Source organism: Rhipicephalus sanguineus, chromosome 1 (genome assembly GCF_013339695.2).
Source record: "Rhipicephalus sanguineus isolate Rsan-2018 chromosome 1, BIME_Rsan_1.4, whole genome shotgun sequence".
In the NCBI taxonomy this organism is placed as follows: Eukaryota; Metazoa; Arthropoda; class Arachnida; order Ixodida; family Ixodidae; genus Rhipicephalus; species Rhipicephalus sanguineus.
The window spans coordinates 274960630-274982554 of record NC_051176.1 but is presented as its reverse complement, the minus strand read 5'-3'; the positions used below and the strand labels follow the sequence as shown (position 1 = coordinate 274982554).

The 21925-nt window shown below is 42.6% G+C and overlaps 1 protein-coding gene across 1 annotated transcript; it reads right to left on the bottom strand.

The window, feature by feature from the left end:
• Nucleotides 1–5305: 5305 nt before the first annotated feature.
• LOC119379002 (dnaJ homolog shv) lies at nucleotides 5306–21384 on the bottom strand. Its single transcript, XM_037648126.1, has 8 exons — nucleotides 21284–21384; nucleotides 20343–20594; nucleotides 16965–17237; nucleotides 15384–15466; nucleotides 11954–12011; nucleotides 10857–10968; nucleotides 7989–8148; nucleotides 5306–6266 (listed from the first exon to the last, which is right to left on the bottom strand). Exons 1-8 carry the CDS (start codon nucleotides 21352–21354, stop codon nucleotides 6202–6204), a joined length of 1074 nt encoding a protein of 357 aa, XP_037504054.1. The 5' UTR covers nucleotides 21355–21384; the 3' UTR covers nucleotides 5306–6201.
• Nucleotides 21385–21925: the final 541 nt, after the last annotated feature.

Here is a 21925-nt window from a genome sequence, read left to right as displayed (position 1 = left end):
TATGGTTTGCGTCTGCTGCACAAGTTCTGCGTAGGCTGCCCTGAGAACATCCACGCGGCTTCCTCTGACAGAGGGGGGTGACCCAAACGGAGACGCTCGGGGGTATATTTGCGGGTAACAGTAGTAGCCGCGTTGAAATAAGCGAAATAAATCATTGCTAAGATGAACATTTAAAATTTGTTAACACAATATTAAAGTTCAAACGATTGGCCGAACCGGTGCGGACTGCCTGGGGGAACATATCTGAGCTCCAGGTAGGCCTAATCCCATTGTTCCAGCCATGTTCCAGCTAATCCGCGGGATGCTGTCTGTGTCCCACTGTTCGCAACCTGGCGCGTTGGACCTCGCCCCCTCGCCCTGGTTGTAGGCGCCGCTGCAATTTCCCTTTGTCCACCTTCAAAAAGCGATTGGTAGTACCGCCGCCGTTCAGCACGTTTCAGACCATGGACTGTGCGCAGGGCTTAAAGTCAGGGGGGGCCGGGCCCCTCAGGGGGGGCTCGGAGGGGCCCGGCCCCCCTTCCATTTCTTAAGGAGGAGCTGTATGTATGCGTGTATGAATGTATATATAGGCCGCCGCCCTCTAAGGGCCCCCCTCCAATGAAGGGAGGCTTTAAGCCCTGACTGTGCGGAAGTATGGGCGGCACGACCGGCTTCAGGGGTCGCTTGTTCAGCCGGACTCCAATTCCCACTTCTCCTCATGCTCTGGGACAAATGGCCGCACTCCTCCTGCGACGGGAACCTCATAAGGAGGGTCGGCCCTGCTCGAAGACGACGAGTTCTGGAAGGTGGATGACCGCGGTCTGGACAAGTGGCCAGGAGCCTGTGATACTCATGGCCGCTGGCGGGCGCGTCATGGTCAGGGTTAAACGGGCAGGGCTTCAGGAGGTGCCGGCTGTCTTCCCTCCGACATTTAGACATGTGCCACTTCATGGGTACCTTGTGGTCCGCGGGTTGAAGAGGCATCTCACCAGGCCGTCTTGAAGTCGCTTGAATGTTTAAAACCTCTATAAACCTCTATAAAACGTTTTATAGAGCTTTCGTGTTTCGTGGGGACTGTGTTTGAAACTGTTGAATTCAACAGCTTTAAACCTTTTCAACGAGAACAAGCAGATATGCAAGTCATGTTTTTCCTTCCTGATCATGTTTTGACCCGATAATGTTAGCAGCAATGGTTATTTGCTATTTTACACACTTTTTTGGGCGCCTGCGGAGCGCTCGAAAACGACCAGTCGAATGTACCATAAGTGAGCTCCCGGCGAAGAGAAAGGAAGCGCGCCAAACTAAAGTCCCTCTAGCGGTCACCTGTCTAACTAGCGCATGCGCCGAGCGTGGTGTGCGCCGCCTTGAGCGGCGGCGCGCCATCTAGTGAGCATTCTTGAAATCACAGGAGAGAGCACAGCTGCGCCTCTGACGGGACCAATGAGAACCAGTGTACATGCCGCCAACAAGGGACAAGGCGCGAGCATAAGGAGCAAGCTCCTAAAAGAAGAGTGCAATAAGGTATGTAGGCAAGAATGGTGCTATATTAGTGGTCACCACATGCATAATTTTTTTGTTGTGAGCACTTAGCTTATTAGTGAAAATCGCCTAAATAATTACTTGCTAAACTGCATAAATTTCAGTGTCACACTCTGCACTGTATTTGAAAACATCGTGCTAAAACGTTTCAGGCTCGCTACATCATTCCTAATTACTTCGCCTGCATTACAAATTTTCGGCACAAAAGGCAAACAATGATGCAAATTGAGTGGGCGTGATATCTGTGCTCTCAGAAAGGGTTTCAAAGTAGTGTGTGTACACACGCCCCGTGTTCGCACACATTTAATGCTCAAACAAAACATCACTTCTACTAAATCAATGCTAGTATCTCCCACCTTGGTTATGCCATCGTGTTTTTTTTTCAAATACTAATGCTATCTCTCATAAGAACTTCAGGTGAAAAACGTTTATTGGGTGAAGTCCCTAGTCCAGGGCTCCACTGGCCTCAGCAGCCGAAGTTCTCTTGATTATGGGACAGTATTGCAGCTGCATTACAGTCTCCCCTCATTTGCATACATCTCATGGATTTATGGCAGCTTGTCGCGGCTGCCATGATCCGTGAAACAGATGAAGGGAAATATCGTATTCCCCTAGCATACATGGGAAGCCCAGGATGCCTAACTGGTTAAAATGAACAATAAAGTAGAGTTTCCCCATGAACAACTCTCCTTTACCATTTTGAAAAAAAAAAAAAAAAAGCACTTCCCATAGTCACCCTAGAGTGTGGACAGAGGCATGGACAGTGGCGTAAAAACTCGTTCCCGAGTGGGGGGGCTGGCGTCGCTAACGCTCTCCACCGTGTGTGTGTGTGTGTGTGTGTGTGTGTGTGTGTTGTGTGTATGTGTGTATATATATATATATATATATATATATATATATATATATAGAGAGAGAGAGAGAGAGAGACAACTACATTTTCTCTGAATTTGACATGACTTTTTATATTCATAGAGATGATTTGAGGATTTCCTTTTCAAAATTGTTTGTTCTAAATCAAGAAAGAATATGCACGAACAGATTGTGCAGGCTGGGCCGCCTTATACCGCGACAACACGGCAGTGTTTAATAACATTTTGGAAATATTAACGTGAAGTTTTTAAAAAGTACAGCCACATTTAACCCGTTCATCTCAGCATTCCATCCGCAAACTTCACAGTCTCTGTTTGGCGTTGAAAATACGATGAGTATGAAGAACCTGCTATGACTCTAGTACGTTAAATTCTCACTTGTTAAACAAAACATGTGGCTGGCAAAGCAAGGTACTTCGCAGAAGCCTTCAGGATAAGCCGAGTGCCAATTTCTTTGCTGTTAGAGCCCTCTAATATAAAGTCTTTCTAAAAAAGAACACCAAGTTCAGTCGATTAATATTTATGGAAACCACAATGAGCTGGTTGTGTATAGTTATAAGATGATAAAAGACTACGAATTTATATACCAGGTGTTGTTCATTGCCCTCCTACTTTTCCCAGCTTGGGTGGGGGTTGGACAGAAAAGCAAAGTGGCCCTTTACTCCTCCCCTCCGGCTCTTCCAAGTAAATAGCATACGTAAACTGTGTAAGCTCAAATTTTCTTTGGAAAAGTGTGGGCGATTATAACGTTAAACTATCCCTCATTGTTTCCTTCCATATAAGTCGTTAGCTGTTAATGATTGCTCGAAATTTTCAGGGTCACGCCCACAGCAGCTGCTTGCAACACAACGCAACAAATGACACGTAAATGATCGACAGCGTAATTACCACTTATGCACGACCGCATAAAAGAATTAATAATAATGAACTATTTTCATTGGTCATTGGTTCTTCACTAGTCGTCAAAAATTTTCGGTGTGCCATAAAATCACCTCCTTGTTACGCGACGTCACAAGTCTGCGAAAACTCGCGGAGTTAAAATGAAGCGTGCACAATAAGGAGCGCATTACTGTGCTGAACAAGCACACATTTTTTTTCGGAACAGCCAGCCAGTGTCTCTTTCTGAACATAATTCAAGAAGGCTGCCCGCCAGTCACATTGGCAGCGGGCGAGATGGATTCATATGTGTATAATAGATACTTTCGGTTGTACTATAACTATGTTGAGCTGTTTTTGCGCGTATACAACTGTCTGTGAACTCGTCGTTGCTGACAAAGACGTAGAGAGAGAAAGAAACATTATTAGGAGCGGACACAATCCTTTGCAGGTGGGCAGCTTCTTAGTCCAGAAAATAGTGGATGCTGATCATTTCCCTGGTGAGGTAGGTCTAGTTACAGGGCAAACTTGAAAGCTGGGCTTCTCAATGTGCTCTAATCCACTGCCTTGTTACAAGCTGCCGCGATCGCTGCAGGCTACCATATGATAAGCAAAGTGAAGCAGGCTAATCGGAGACTAAAGGGGGATTTTTTTTAGCTCTCCTGGCTAGGCACAACTAACATACTCGACACTTCTGCACACTCATCAACTCGCAGCAGCTCGCAGTGGTGCTATTAGTTTTCAAGGAAAGAAACTAAATTTCTTGAAAAGGGAGAGCGTTTGATCGGGCTATAAAACGTTTACTGGTTCCCGCCCGTATTTATGTCGCCGATTACATACACATCAGGCCAGGCAGAACAAAATAATATCATGACAGATTGCTGTAATATTATAGAGCCCCAGCTGAGCGATAGCCTCCTCTGCAATGCTGGAGCGTAAAACGCGAAAGCATCGCATAGGCACCCGCACCGCAGAGAGCCGACAGTACTTAGGTGTGATACACGCAGAGCAATCTTCACAGCAGAAGCGTAGGACAAATTTCATTACGTGATTGCTGTGTTGAAGGAAAAATTGGCCTCACTTGTTAGTTTCAGAGCCTGAAGTCGACAGTGACCACTGTCAAAAGTGGGGGGGCTCCGGCCCCCTAACATTTCTAAGTGGGGGGGCTAGCGCCCCCCTTGCCCCCCCCGGTAGATACGCCTATGGACATGGACTTTGGAAATTATTGTTCATCTCCCTCTCTCATATACATTCTCCACGTGTTTTCACACCTGTAAAGACCTGGTCATGAAGGGAAATTACTGCCAAGGCATCACACACTCGGATACCTGAAACATAACCTTCATGCATCATCTATCTGGTCACCTCACTCTCTCCTTACTCAGTGTGACTACAGCACATATGTAAATACCTTGCCACTGTCAAAACCGCATCGCATATCTCGCAGGCTTCATAATCAACATAGTTGTGCTCGTCTTTTTGGCTGCACCCAAGCCTCGAACACATCTGCGCTAACATGAGCCATTATTCAATGGAATGACCTCCCTGATGTGTGTATTCATGACCATGCGACACTTAGAAATAAAATACTAACAGTCTATGACTGTTTTTGCTAACCACATGATACCTTGAAATCATGTTTATACTATAAAGCTTATACTAAAACTATGCTATGCCATATGTATTACAATTGGCCATTGTACAATACCTGGTTCCTGAATTTCTTTTGTTCATCCCTCACATAATACTCTGATGTGGAACCTGTGAGATATTTCTAAATAAAATAAAATACCACAGACTATCAGGGAACAAAGCAGGCCAACCTGCTCATGCACAACTCTGCCAACTTTCTTGGGACAAGCCCACGTGATTGTTGACTGCTTCGTCTCCAGCCCTGTGAACTTGTCCGCTACAAAATTCATCACCAGTTGCATCACCAGTGGCTTGATTTTTCAATATTGCAGCTGTTCTGGCAGATAGAACATTGCTGTCAAACAATGGTATGACACAAATGTGAAGCATTCATGCCTTTAGCACACAGGTCCTCTGTATAACAAGCATAATTTATTTCACATGACTTGGAAATCCTAGGCACGCTACATACTCCTCACTCTTCCAACATACACTGCAGTTGTGATGAAACACTTGTGTGAAACAATACAAAACAATGGTTTCAAAAATGTGATGAACACGAGTTGTGCGACTTAGCAAAAATTCATTGTACAACAAGAGCAATGCTCTCATCTTGCACAGAGCTGTCAGGGGAACCCTTTACCTGGCATCACATAAAGAGTTCCAGCTGCTGCATTTGTGTTGCACATGGCACAAAACCATGCCATGAATGATGTGATAAATACCCTAAATTGCATAAAATTTTGCCAACAAAAGGTGTAAAAAAAATGTGGGAGAGGAGCAATGAGTCTTCCTATTAAACACATCTCTTGCATAAATATGACCACTTCACCTTGTGTGATTATTTCATGCATGGGCCTGACAAAGGAAAATCTGAGCAAATGACTTAAGATGACTGGCTCAGCTCACACAGTTCTGATGACACTACCTCATATCAGAATGCCAAGAGTACTGTTCACCCGTGCCTTTTTTTGTAATGTATGTTCAGGGTTAGAAACTTATACCAGCTTGAGTATAGAAGAGAGAACAGCACTGACTTGGCAGGAATTTTAACTGGCAGGTCAAAGGTTTGCATTTATTTTATTTAAACTCTCCCCTCTAGATGCAAACACTCAAACCATGAAAAACAGAAAATGCTCACATACAAATAATGTGGCCAAAGTTTCAAACAGTCTATACACTTGCACACTGCATGTTAAAACCATGCTTGGCTTGCCGCCACTTAGTTCCCTCCACAGAAGGGATAAGAAATGTGTGTGAAAAAAACAAAAAAAACTGTACAACTATAGCAGTCCACTGGCACACACTAGTATCCCCGCAGCCCATTATAAATTTTTGTCTTGCTTTCTTCTTTAAGTATTTTCTTGATGGCTGAAAAGAAAAGGATGGAAAAAATATGGTAATCATCTCAAATATGAGACAGCACCAGTGACATGTTCACAGGCTACATCAAATTTACAGTAAAGACAGCGAAGAGCAGACCTAGTGACTGGTTTTAAGATGAGAGTTTAAGACGCCAAAACACAACTCCAAAATGTAATAAATAAATAACAGAGTGTTATAAGAAGAAATCTTAAATTCTATCCAGTTTATCAACTAGCATTTAAATGAAAACTAGCAGGGGTGTGTGAATATTCGAGTTTCGAATTTGAATCAAATAATATGTAATCGAATAATTCGATACGACTTTCGAATAGCTAGTGTTTGAAGTTGCGAATAATTCGACAGGACGAACATCTAAAATGCGAGAAAGGCCAATGGTGCAACTTGGTAAAGGTGGGGTGGCTAAAACTAGCGCTAACGTCATTACAGTAGGCCTTTCGTTGAAACTTTCACCATTATGCTGGTTCAAAAGCGAGCGCATATTTATTTTAAGAGAAATTATGCGATTTCCGCTCGTAAAAAAATACACACGAGAAAACTATCAAGCGCTTCCCAATTTCGCTTCCGGAACGAAGGAACGGACTTCCGTAGCGTATGCCGCAAGCGCTGTTACACGTCCCGACTTTGGCCCGCATAACCCTCGGTTTTTTGGCTTCACATGTGAAAATGTGTTCAAGCTGAGAAGTAGCCACTGCCGCACCGCACCACTTCTTCAGAAGCTCCCATCGTTCTGGCGTGCACTTAAAATCGTGCTGTCAACGGGCGCCCAAAGACTTTTGGACACGGAGCACTCATGATGATGAAGCACATTACTGTTGTAGTCTTGCCGCTGTACTACAATTTGTAGTGTATTTCGTTAGCAGTCACTCACCGTGTTATGTGTTTGAGGACATGAGTAAATTCAACTTCTTTGTTCTTTGTTTCAATTTTCAATAAATTCTTTTGTATTTGATATTCGATATCTTTGGGCACTATTCGATTCGAGATGAAATTTCCGCTATTCGCACACCCCTGAAAACTATAGTATTTCTTCAGACCCAATGTCCCAGTAGGTTTGAACATATGGAAGTTCACTGTAATGTTTTGTGAGCTTGCTTTCAAAGACACTACTCCCACTTATCCTGCTGTAAACCACGAAGAATCAATGGAACAAAGGGGCTCATTATTAGTAACAACCAATTGCACTGATGTCATATCACATCTGTAGTCACAGGGGCTACCAGATATATTCAGATTAAAGCTAGATTTGGTCAGCACACCTTTCCAAATTACTACAGGATACCCATTAACCAGTTTACACCCAAGTTAAGTTCAGTTTCCCTTTTGAAATAAAGTTTGTATTCACGAATGTGAACAATGTTCATGCAGCAACATGTATGGGACATGGGCTTCTCCTCTGGTAATGCATCATGCTTCTATAAATGAATGGATACATGTGTAGGTCGCAAAAACTATCAAGGCTGAAAACTTTAATTAGAGGCTATGTTTGCAGACTGAGCAGGAATTCAGTTCTTTAGCAAATCCTGTGTCCCATGAAACTGTTGCTGGGTGAACATGAATGATGCCATGTGTACAAGCCCATTTGTCAAACATCAACAATATTTCAAAGCAAACCTCAACAGGTCCTCTTCTCCAATCTACATCATGGCATTCAGTACACCATGGAACAAGCCCATTTTAGAATAAGCAAACAAAAACTGGAAAGCATACCTTCCTTGTCTTCAGCGCTAAGATCACCCTTCGGAAAGTCCACGTCAAAAGTCACATACAATGTTCCTTTCTGGTTGTTGTTTTCATAATTCGGCATGCCTTCATTCTTCTTGCGTAGCCTTGCTCCAGGCCATGTAATTTTCTCACGCGTAATGGGCACCTGCAGAGAAGAAAATACATATTATGGGCAGCACAAAAATTACAAGAGAGTGGCTGCACAGAAAGATATATGACAAACGTTTGGTACAATGCTATACCTATGTACATGTGGTCAACAGGATTATGTATAGCTATATGCTAGCCACTTGACACCAATTACAGCAAATTCCTTTGACCTTATTGACCACATGTGAAAACCTGCTCACTTGCATGGTTTATGTAGACACCCTACATGTTCAGAGGCTGCAATGTTGGTTCAGATGCCTCAAATTGGAGACGTAAGTACAGACACACAATTTATTAGAATAAGATAGTACAACAAAGTGCAGCAAGCACGTTCCTCGAATGGCCATAATGCTGCTCTAGGGTAGTGATTCCATGGTGCACCTGCGCATGATGATGTCAGTATGCATCATTGTCTGCAAAATGCAGACCCACTGTGCCATTTGTGATCAAGCAGAGAAAAGAAAATGTGCCTGTTTGTACCCTGGCATTGGCAGAATCTGAAGATAGCATCAAATTATGCATGGAAACTGGTAAGAGTCCTGCTGAAGCTTTTGAGTTATAACATTTGCTTAAGGCATATAATAATAATTTTTGGGGTTTAACGTTCCAAAACCACAATATGATTACGAGGGACGCCGTAATGAAGGGCTTCAGAAATTTCGACTACCTGGGGTTCTTTAACGTGCACCTTGCTGTATTATCTGTACCACCCCCCTCACGCAATACTACTGGTGGAGCCTGTTGATATATGAAAAAAATATATGAAAAAATATAAAAAAAAATATATGAAAAAAAAGATATATGAAAAAAAAAAATGCAGATGGTGTTCTGTTGAATTTTTGCATTTTGAGGCATCTAATGTCAACCATGAGCTCTGGCAACAATTTAATCCCAGCAACATCTGCCAAATTTATAGGTAGTAGTACTAATTTGGGTGTCAAACATTTGAACTTTTCTTGGAAAAGTATTTCAAGCTTTCAGCTGTGTGTTGAGCAGTGTGCAATACAGTCAAACCTCGATGTAATTAAGCCATACTTTTAGCAAAAAGCTTCATTGTAACGCTAATTTTGTTAAGTCAACGTTCCCATAATTCAACAGCAAAATAAATTCACGAGTTTCTAGAATAGTGTTGCACCTCATCAGTAAGCATACCGCAGTACGGCAGCCTAAGAGAAGAATGGGGTAGTGCGACTGCTCGGCATGAGAGCCGGTACTAGGCTCTAAGCAAAAGATTTCGGCTCATTTGCACAACAACGTGCAATAGTGCACCATGGTGATAAAAAAAAGCATTCTGGAAATTTGACAGGGAACGTGGTGGAAGAGTGGACAAGTCATTTGGCTTTTCCTGAAGCACATGTGCACACTTGTACAGCGATCTGCTGCCAAGCGAAAACCGGCACCAAATAATTGAAACGTGGTACATGCTCCTGCGGTGATCATCCCTAGCAAACTGCACGCAGTGAATTGCCTACTATGCTCTAGCCGTGCCGAAGTGCTTGCAGCACCGTACGATTGCATGTGCTTGCCGTGGAAGTGTCTGTGAAGTGAGGATCCCTTGTGCCCGTGTCGCTACTGTCCAAGACGGGTGCAACAAGTATACTTCTTTAGGCGAACATGGTGATGGTGCTTTTGTTTTTGCAGGCGAATCATTCTTGAAGTGATCCCGTGGCAGCAAAAAACAACACATTTGGGTTGTCGCCTATTAAAAGTGTGCAGTACATTTGGAACAGTGCTATGCTACATGCTGAGAAGATAGTTGAAGTGGATAGTATTGTAAGGGGATTGTCAGAGAAAAGTCATACTTGTGCGTTTGTCAACAGCTGCCATCATGCCTCCGTGCATTTCCAATGAATGGGCATCGCACCAAGTTCGTGATCATTGGTTGGCCGGCCTTTGCAAATGAATATGAGGAAGGTCTTTCGCGGCACAGCATAGTGTCAGCGATGCCACGAGTTGAGGGATGCAGTTAACTTTTATGTGACAATACTAATGTTATAGCATGGTGACATGTTTTATTCTGTTTGCTGGACGGTGCTTTCTGCTGTTTGCCAGCAACATTTTTACGTGCACGGTCACCCGTAAAAAGTCAATTCTCTCGACTTATGTTTACCAATCTTTCATTCGTAGTAGGAAGACTGGGCACGCATGAATGTAATGTGCGAGGACTTCATTACGTTGAAACTCCAGCAAGAAGTTACTTTACAACATCACCAAAAAGAAAGAAAAACATGATTATATAACAGCTTGTTACATCGAGGTTTCACTGTTTAATGAAATGCTCAGACTCTTGGTGGTATTTCAGGCCATGAACAATTGCTCAAACAGGGGTTTCACTGTGTCCTTTGCACTGTTATACATGCTGAGAAATTAATAAAAATCTATACTGCCCGAAAAGTTATGCATATAGCCAGTGATTTTTTTTTTTTTTACTGTATTATGTGCCCAAATGCATTCTATTGGATAACAAGCAGATTTAAATTGTCATTACTAGCTATAAAGCACACAAGAACATGTATTGTTTGTACTGCATCACTGAATCGATTCTAATGCTAGCCTACCTGCTCTAAATTTCTATCACACATGTCCAAGAAAACCATGCTGGGATTGCATATGGATCAAGAAAAAAAAAAGTACTATTCACTTTCATACGCACAGCTAGATACACAAAAAGGCAATGCACACTATGAAAAAACATTTCTTTACCTTGTGACCGTCCAGATGGGTTATTTCAGTTTCAAATCCCACTAGAGCATCTGTCAGCGAAATGGTTATGTTTGTGTAAAGGTCATCACCCCTCCTCTCAAAAACATGGTGCCTGAAACAGAGCAATGAAAGAAATGTAAAAGCTGAAACCTCAAGGTGCTTGCTAGCACTAAAATGCACTACAGTACACAGAGCAGTCGGGTGTGTGCTGTGAACCTACCCTGTTCTGAGGAAAGTAGTTTACAACCGTGGCGACAAATCAACATAAATAACCAAGCCGGACAAGTTTTCATTCAGATTAAAAAAAAAAAATCTATTAATTTTACAATTTTATAACCACTGCAAACTGCCTCCCTGCCCGCCGACATATTTGTCTTAAGCTGGATATATCACAAAGTGATGCTCATATGTTTTCTGTTATGTATCCAGGTGCTCCAAAGTTGCCACAAACATAGCATCTAAATTTTATTTGCAACAACAGGCATTTTTAGATAAGGAAACTAAAACAATTTGGTGCCCAAAAGAAACAGAACCGATGCCACCGCGCATTTGCGAGGAACAGATAACATTTTTCGGACATAGCAAAAACCATGGTAAGTGGGCTGAAAAAGAGTTTGACTTGGAATGTGGCAACACCTTAAACTATGGCTCATGTTAAAAAAAATCCAAGCTGTTTCTTGTGCCAATTACGTCGCAACATTCCCAAAAAAATATTGGTGAAAAGGCTAGTCTATGACAAGTGGTGTAAGCTAAATAACAAAATTATTGTGAGAGCTTGTTGATCTAGTACACATAAATACCCAAGAAGGTAAACAAGAAAATGACGTCACAGTATTAACTGGTAAGAAGACTGCAAGTGTAACGTGAAGAGGTGGTTATATATATATATCTACACCATATTTTCTCATATATAACCCACACCCCTAACATTAACTCTGCAAAAAGGAAAAACAAATACGCATATAACCCGCGCCCCCCGTTTTTAAGACCATTTTCCCATTTTTGGTGCGGCTTACATGCAAGAAAATACGGTATATATATATATTCTTATTTTCTGTCTCAAGGGAACAAGTAGGCCAAAAAGCCAGACATCTTACGGCATAGTTCGAATCCTCAACTTAAGGTCCCCAGGCTCACCATCTATATGAGGTTCACCTGCATAGAAACAAAAGGAATGATACGTTAGAATAAAGCTACTGACTTTAGCTACACAGTTGTTCTTTAAGATCACAATATGAACCAGCAAGTGGAAATCCACACATATGATAAAGGGACACTTGAGTGAAACAATAAATCAGTTATAGGCAGAAAATTATTCTTTGAGAGCTCTATTGTCATTAACTTTGCCATTATAAGTTCAATATTAAAAGATAAAAATGAACATCAAAGTCTCATTGCTCCATTTTGCACAAAAACCTCAGCACCTGAATATCAGTGTGGTGTCACAAATTTCAATGTCTATATAGATTATACTTTGATCATATTGGCTTTTTACTTGCTACTTAAACTCTCTGAGTCCCTTAACACACAATGGAATTCATTTTTACCAATAAACAATTATGATGGCATGACGAATTGGAGCGGGAACTTCAAGGCAGTGCTGCTACCTGCATTTCTATGCTTTTGCCGGCTTACCAAGGAGAAGGCTGGTATCGCTCAAATGTGCCTTGGAGCCGTTTTTGAGTCGGCAACCGACAATGTTGTTCCTGTGGAGCTTGTAAGTGGCCACCATGCCTGGTTCACGTTTAAGCTTAAACAATATTAAAACACCATTTGTTCAAACATGCTGACCATGCAAATACTTGTCAAAAGCATGTTTGAACAGATGATGATGTTTTAATATTGTTTAAGCTTAAATGTGTGAATGCTAAAATGATGACATAGCGTATTTTTATGCTGACAAAAGTAGTGTTCAAGAAGACTAAGCAATTTCGCCACGCGTCTGGAGCGGTCGTGAATATGGAGAAAATTAAGATTCGCTTAATGGGGAACAAAACCCTCTAGATCTGCTGGTATTAGTCGGAACAGTGCACCGCTCGGGCACCTTGTGCCTTTCCATCGAATACGGAACACTGGGCCGCACTGCTAGTCAGCACTCATGCTTGTCAAGCGCGCCTCGCAAGCGTGGATGGGGTGAGGAGAACTTCCTGTGTTCGCCTGTGCGCAGGTATGCAATGTCTTCCTTGTTGCGAAGGTTATTTACGTGTGTCGGGTACTAAACTGCTCGTGAGATAAAGATCAGGCTGTGCATAGAGTATTCGGCACTTGCGTGTGGGGGTATCAATGGGAACCAGCGAGCAGGGATAATTTGTTTCCCCCTTCAGTATCTGCTGGAATAATGCATTTGTTTGTACACTAACTTATGGCTCGGTTTGTAGTGGGCGCGTTGTTTATAAATTTACCGTGCTTGTAATCAGCCAAGGCATTTTAAAAATACTGCTTTATAGTTAAATTCGAGGCTCTGACTTACTAATGTTTGAAGTTAGAAAAACAGCGCGTAGACGAAAACGTGCTCTATTTTCGGAAAAAGACGTACACTCAAACCTCATTATAACAAAGTTGCATCTGCCACGAAAATAACTTCGTTATATCCGAAAATTCGTTATAAACGTTTATTTATAACACTGTAGCTATGACAAGACTATTCTTCATTTACTTCGTTATAACCGATAATTCGTTATATCCGTGTTCGTTATAACGAGGTTTGAGTGTAATTCCATTCCCATTCCATTCCGTGCAAAAAGCGCTTAATTCCATTCCCATTCCATTCCTCCAAGCGTTGTCCCCATTCCATTCCCATTCCAATTCCGGAGTGGCAACTCCGCAACACTGGTTTTTTCATTCCGAGGAATTGAAAGGAATGGCATTGCGGCAAGTTCTAATTCCCCAAAATGGAATTGGAATGGAGGCACCCATTCCGCAACACTGATGTGTACCAATGCTGTATGCGCACGTACGAGCTAATTTTCTTTCCATCCATGTTGCTTACATATTTCTATCCACAAAGAGCACAACGAGAACAAAAAACAAAACACTGAAATGTTATTTGAGTTGGTAACTTCACGATTACACAGATTAATGAACTAGTAATTGGTCTGCTGAACTATATACAAATGAAAACTTTCTCCAACCTATCAAAAGTGCTACTTATGTTTCCCATATATAAATACTAATTTAGAGCTATCAAAACAGCTTAGTAGGTATGATACAATGGGCTTTACAGTAGTGAGAAATTGAACAGGAAACGTCGCTGGGGCCAACATTTCGACAAGGGGACTTGTCTTTGGCAGGCCCTGCCAGAGGCAAGTCCTCTTGTCGAAACGTTGGCCCCAGTGACGTTTCCTCTTCCATTTCTCACCACTTGAAGCCTCCAACTTCCCCTCAACTTTTGTCTTTTGAGTGAGCATTATACAGCGTTAAAAATTTAAAAAGAAAAAGTACGTAAAAAAATATACACCTCATCCGAGGCGCACGCTATGTAATTAATGAAACTGCTGTAATGTCCCTCGTCATCACACACGCTCTGTTTTCACACACACACACTTCCACACTTAAAGTGAAAACACGCACTCAATTTCCTTCGCTCCCATTCAAATGTGACCACTGTGACTGGGAACCGAGTCAGCGACGTAGTGCTTAGGAGAGCAACATCCCTGCTGCTAAGCTAGCACAGCAGGTACACATACAGAGAATGAAAGCGATTTTATAAAAATAATAAATCAGCCATCCTGATAAGACGCTCAAAAATTAATGCATTTATTTCTTGTTCTTGTACCAAAAGCATACATATTTGCTCAAATTCAAGCCGATATTTAAATAGAAACATTGAGAAAAGCTTTCTTTTAATTTGAGAATAGTAGAAGTAAAACTGCATATTTTGAACTATGGCAGTAACTGCACATGTCTTAGATGGCTTTTCAATTGTTACATGCGCACTCTCGTGACTGAGGCTTAATAGCCATCATTGTCTAGACTGACATCAGGCAATAGCTGGTAGTCACTTCCTTACACAATGTGCTGTCTTCAGTTATATTACTTCTGGGATGTGCCACTTCTGATGAGACACCAGCTATGTTGCAAACTTGAACCTTCACTACACTCATGCGATGAGACTCAACATGGACTACAATGCTGGCAGTTGTCTTGATTTCATAACAAGTATTATGGTTTCCATTAAACGCAGCCTAACCTTTGAGGTGACACCTGTGTGCTTCTTTATCAATACCAGAAGTTGTGCCGAGGGACACTAAGGGCCAGTAAGTAGGCCTTCTGCTTCTTGAAATAAGTGCAATTCATGGACCATGTCATTACATCCATCCTCACAATACCAAGCTTCTGCAATACTAGTATTTACAGGAGCTGAAAAGTGTGAATTGCATCAAGTCAGTGGTGCTGTTCATCTGCATTCCCCATTCAGAACATGTATGTTAAAATTGAAATGTTGGAAAACGAGAAAGACAAATAGAAGCTTGGAGCAAGAGATGGTTTCACCTACGCCTTCCTCGTGCATTTCCATTTGTTACTGACCTTCTGCCACAAAGACCTGCTCTTGGCCATCCTTCATGCCAGCCTCAATTTCCACCTCCAAGAGTTTCTCTTCATTCACCAACCTAAAAGGAACGGCAAACATCCCAGCATTAAGAGACATGGTGACCTCTACTTCTGGTGCTTCATATTTAAAAGATTTAAAAGCAGCAACACATCATTCACCATAATAATTCACAGATACCACGTGTGTACTGCTCTTAGGGGTGGGTCAGATAAGACTGCTTCTGAAGCACTTTTTGGAGCAGCTGGTAAAAAAAAAAGTGAGCGAACCCTTTTACTTATAAAATACCACAGGAACAAAGCATTGCTAAGAAACTGTTTTATAATAACTAGGGCAAATAATGTTCCACATGAGTTACTGACAAGTTGCGAGCTAACAACATGGCAGTTTTGTCACGTAAAAGTGATATTTGATATCATAGAGAAGAAAATAAACCTTGCATGAATATTTTACTTTGACATGCTTTCACTTTTTCTGCACTTTCTCAAACTGTGGGCGCATAAACGTATGGGCGAGAATGTTGCTTAACAAGTGGCGCCTTCTATATTCTAAATATGAAACCACCACAGAAGGAAAGGGTTGATCACGTCACGCATCCGGCCAACACATGTTCTGCCCTTGGCAGACTAATGCGCATGGCTCCCTCAAAACACTAATTTATCAACACGCACTTGCTCGGCAGCTTTACTAACTGTTCAATGGACATTTTTTTTTATATGATTCAGTAACCATCGTTGTTTATTACAATGTATGTAAGGGGTGCAAGCAGAAATTTTCTCGGGGGGTCCGACCCTAATTTATGAATGTTCATGTGTGTGTTTGTACGTGTGCGCATATACATACACATACAAAATGTGAAACACCGCAGAGGAGGAAGGGTTCGAACTACCTGAACCACCCCTCTGGCTATGCTACTGATGTTCATTGTCTTTGTCGCGACATGCGGCTATGGCAGCCTCATGTCCCTGCCACGCACGTTCTTTCAGAAGAGTGTGCCCTCAGCATGGCTAGTGAATCTGGCCTGTGGTGGTCCACCTAAAGAGGTGTCAAGTCCAAACTACACAGCCAGTTTTGCTGGTGCAGCAATCGCATGACATGATCAGCCCTCGTGCAATCGCTGGTGCATTAGCGTGAGAAAGTGAGATGAAAAAGCAGACAATGCCGTTTTGCAGAGGCAGCGCACCATGCGTAGCCATGAAAATCCACTCCAAGCACATTTTAAATGCTGCTGGCTTTGCCGATGCAATGTGTCTGCATGGAGTCGGCAACTGCCTGGCAAGCCGGGAAAACAAGGGGATTATTCACGATTCCAACCAAGTGCTCGCCACCTAGCGGGTGTGCTTGAAAGCAGCAGATTCAGGGTCAACCTTGAAGCAAAACAAGTTCTCACATTGTGGTGCACTGACAAGCTGCCACCTCACACGAGCCCAAAAAAAGGACAAAAGCAATGCCCAAATACTTTTCCTGTGTGCAAAATGCATGTCCTTGCAGTGGAAAGGCAGCAACTCAACATCCATTACTCTTCTTTTTGTTCAAAGTACATAAACATACAAACTCACTTGACATTGGGGCACTCATCGCAGACTGTCTGTTGCATCATTTGGAAGCGCCCGGGGCCTAGCTGTCGGGTAACCATCTCCTGGCGACAGTTGCAACGGCGGGTGCCTTTGGCTGGTTTTGCAACTGGCTTGTTGCGGACAACCTCCACGAAATTGCCCTGATACAGCTCTTCCAAAGTGACCCAAAGATCCATGACCACATCAGCACCACGCGGGATCTCGCGTTGCTCATTCCGATGTCCGTCACCAAAGAAGCCAAAGTCTCCAAAGAAACTGCCAAAAGGGAAACACACCATGATAAAGCAGAGAGGAAAGCCCGTGGAGGAGCAGTCAAAACTACAGTTTTGAAAAAGCAACAATGCTGCACTCGGCACAATTATATACCGTTAAGACACTTTTTTATAGTCTATTCATTGCTGCTGATGAAAGCATGAGTATTGCACTAAAAACCCAAATTTGGTGCATTATGGGTAGGGAACACCACAATGAAGTTACATAGACTAAGAAATACAGCATTGCTGTACATACTATTGGCAACACGCATTGATAGCATAATGGTAACTGCTAAGTCCGTGTATATAAGTCAAGTGTTTATTTCTTTCAAAGGCTTGTTATGATAACAGTACTATAACACACGAGGTAAATAAGGATTTGAAAGTACCTTTGCACACTACTGCTCACCATTTTAAGTATATAAAGTAATTTTTACTACTGAAGTGACGTAGAGTGCAAAGAAAGTACAGCTACAAGTATAAGAATTAATTGCACTTGTATATACAGATTCATAGAATGGTGAGGTACTTTCGTGGATTTCTAACGTTATTACTGTCGCTAAAATGTGCATGCAACAACACCTCCAACATAAAATCCAAGACATTCACACACAACAGCACCTGCAAAAGGCCAATTTCCTGGATCACAACAAATTAAACTGAAATGTGCAATGAAATCCTGCTTGCTAATCTTTTATGTTGCCTACTTATCTTTTACATTGGTACGTCAAAATTGCACATGTGCCAACAAGCAAGTGAAGGAATGTTTTAGTTAATGTAAGCTAACACATGAACATTTCGCTGGTGTAATCTAAGTCATAAGTAGAGACCGGATTTTAGGCAAATGCCTATTTTGTTCCTTACGCTCCTATCGCGCCATTTTGATATATGAGCATGAATTATAAGGAGGGCTTCTATAGTGTTGCTATAGTGCCTATAAATGCCTATATTTGGCGTTCGTGCCTATATGTCTATAAGGGCCTATATTTGCCTATTTTCAAAAACTGGCGCTTATATGAACACTATTTAACTCAAGTTTCGCTTCCCGGTGCACTTTGAGCCCGTTATTCATCTTATCACGCAACATTGATTGTTAGGAACTTTGTGGGGTTCCATCTACTCATCTAGTTCAACCAACTGCCGGAAACAACCACTATCAGCAGTGAAATGGGACGCACCGGCGAGCATACGTCGCCGCGCTGACATGGCGCGAGGGTTTGGCGAATGCGAAATTGTGGAGATCCATCAGGGGAGAGTAAAGAGCAAAAGATGAAAGAAAAATGTGATGTGCACGCAACTTTTGTTTAGTTTATAATTTACTTTTTAACCCTTTCCCTACCGAAGATGAGCATAGCTTGTCCGCAAAGTTTGTACTGCTCCAACTGAATACGAGCTTGGCTCGTCCACACTGGAAGAAGCGTGTTCGGGCAGCGAAATTATGCTACCCCGATTCATTTCGCTGAGTTCTTTTTGGCTTGAACAGATGGTGCAGTTAAAAAATTAAAAAAACGTGCTCAAAGCATGCCATTTTGTCGAAAAAGGACTGGATTCTGGTGACCGGAATTAGAAAAAGGCGCCTTCCTCAAAAAAAGAAAGAGGAAAACGCTTGTTTGCCGAGGTTTTGTGGAATGAATAATTTAAGTTCTCTTGCAAGTGAAGCAGCGACTGCACAGAGCAGCATATTTTTTCTAAATAATCGGATTCGGACGAAGACCGCGCCCCAACGTTTCGGCAGTAGACGCCGATAGTTGTAAACAAACCCCCACCGACGCACCCAAAGCTTTCTTTCACGAGCTCCCTTGTCCCTGCGCATTATTTTTTGTTAATTGCAGAGACATTTTATGCACCAAATACAGGAGAAATTAGGGCACTTTTCGTGTAATGCAGTGAAGCCAATCCTCTGCCTATGTTAAAAAATAACACTATTTTGCTTGTATCTTGTGAAGAAAGCCCCTTTAAATAGCGTTTTAGTTGTTTCAAGACAAGTCGAATAAAATCGGCGAAGAAGAAAAAGCCTTATTTTTGTATCGTTTTCGGTCGTAAAGGTCGGTAGAGAAAGGGTTAAGGTGTTCACCGCTGGTGGATTAACTGGTTCTACGCGATTCGACCTGGCCAATAGGAAGAATCCCCTCCTACTCTTTTAGTGATCTGGATGTCTGCTCCTGCTCTACCCTTCTCAGTCATGCCGAAAAGAAAGGCACAGAGGTGTGTGTTGATTTGACAGTGGACACTTGACTCACCTTGCTATAGAATAAGTGGAGAGAGCGCGTTCCGCAAAGCGTGCGTGACAAAGGACAATTGCACGGCTAGGTTCAGCTGTTGGTGCCTGTGTGCCACCTTAAACAATATTTCTTGTTTTCCTGTCATTAATATACGTCAGGCACGTCTTCCTTTGAAATTATTTGCATATCTGTAAAAAATTAAAGTGCCTATATTTACGATATTGGAGGCCTAAAACGTTGTTTTGCCTGCCTATTTTTGGCACCTAAAATGCGCTTTTTTAATGCCTAAAAATCCGGCCTCTAATCATAACTTGCAGTGACTGTGATTACCAGTATAGTGGTGAGACAGGCGACTTAAAGAAATGTGTGACAGTGCGAGTGTGATGTCCGGAAATGGCATTTGGCCTTGAATGCCCTAGCTGAACATGCGGAATCTACAGGCCAAAACGTTGACTTCGTTAAGTGCATGCAGTTTAGCCAAGAAAAACAAGCTTATGTCACGGTTGCACCTAGAATTCTTCCACATTCAGACTGTGGCACATACATTGAATAGAAATGAGGGGACACTTCTGACAACGTACACGCACTTCTTAGGCCACGTACTGAAATGTACTTATATAGACTATGCCTCTTTTATGAGTTTCTAGTGTGAACAAGACTCCCGTATGGGGAACCGAAACATCACTACATTTTCAGTTTTTCTTTTTTGGTCAGTGTACCTTTTCGCGATTCTTCAATACTGCGATGTGTAATTTGTGTACGTAACTATACGAAACACTAATCAAACACCATAAGTATGTGTTGTAACCAGCAGAGAATGATTTTTTTTGCTGCTTACAAAGTTAGAAAGTGCATTTACCAAAAGACAGTAAGAGAAAAGTCACCTTGCAAACGGGTCACTTCCACCAAACGCATCGTGCTTCAATCCTTCTTCGCCGTGCCGGTCGTACGTTTTCCGCTTTTCTTCGTCTGAGAGTACTTCGTAGGCTGCTCCTAGGTCTTGGAACTTTTCTTGTGCATGGGGATCTTCCTTGTTCTTGTCAGGATGCAACTCTTTGGCAAGCTTTCTGTACGCTTTCTTGATCTGGTTTAAATTAGCGCTACGTGGCACACCCAAAATACTGTAAAAGTCCCTCCTGAAAAGCAAGACAGATGTGTTAACGTTTATCTGTACCTATCAAGTCAAGATACAAGTTTATAACGCAGCGCATATGTGTGCCACTTCGTTATGAGCGCTTTTTTTTTTTTGGCAATCCTGCAACAGGCCCAGTACACGCAGACAGTGCCAACACAAGTTCCCAACAAACAATTTTGGGCACGAACCTTTGGGCAAAACTAACACCTCGTGTAAAATGCGGCTGCTGCAAAGGGTTCGGCACTAACACCTGCACGACTCATCAGAAGAACACAGTCCTATCGTCGACACTAACCCACTAACCAAAAGAACAGCAGCATAGTCAGGAACTGATAAACGCCGTCGAGTCGGCTGCAGTAACGTTGACGTGGTGCAAAACAAGAAGCTCAGTGTACTGTGAAATCCGAGCGATCAAATCAAGGGGGCGTCGCAAATAAATCATTATTACGTAACCGAAAGGTAAACAAAACATTAGGGGCGCAGACGTAGTTGTTTCAGTACATGCACTAATTCTTCAACGCAAGGTATGATCTGACAGCAAATGATCGCTAGGGACGAGAACGAGCCGACGATCTCATTCATTCCGAGAAATTACAGTACGAACTCAAAGAGCCCAAATGGCAAACACAGTGAATGCACTAGTATATATTACGCTTAATCCACACTGAAAACAGGGTTTCGAAAGCTTACCCGGCTAAACCTTGAGCAATTAGAAGCAAGAAAACGCAAGAGCTCAGCAGCCACAGCACCGGTGACGCCATTGTTGTGATATACACGTGTATCAAAGTGAATGCTGGGTAAGGTTCGAGTGTGGCGTCACCCCAAGAACGTTCTGCTGGTAGCATTCGATTGGCTGCGGTAAAACCGAAACCGAAAATCGAAAGACGGCGCTTTCGCTTTTGCGATGAAAGGTGGTGATGACGCAGCGACGACGACGAAAATTGATTGAAATATATACACACCATTTCTGATTCTTATTTCGCTAGATACAAAAGTCTAACAGACTTGTCGAATGAAAAATTGTAACTACATTGTCCTAGAGTGCGCTTTGTAAAATTAGTCGGCTTTCCAGACACAGCTAGATCAATTGGTGAAATGTGATAGTACTGCCCTCCCGCTTTATGAAGCCCGACCCCGTCTTGGGCCCGTGAAACCAAGCCCGGGTGCGACATGACCAGACCAGGCACGGGTCCGGACCGGGCCTGGGCGTTCGCTGCTAAGCTGAGTCAGAACCCACATGCTCGCATGCCCGACACGGGCACGTTCTGGAAGAAAGTGCTGATTGTAAGCGCAGTAAGGGCCTCAGTGGGAGTGATTTTACTACACCCACTT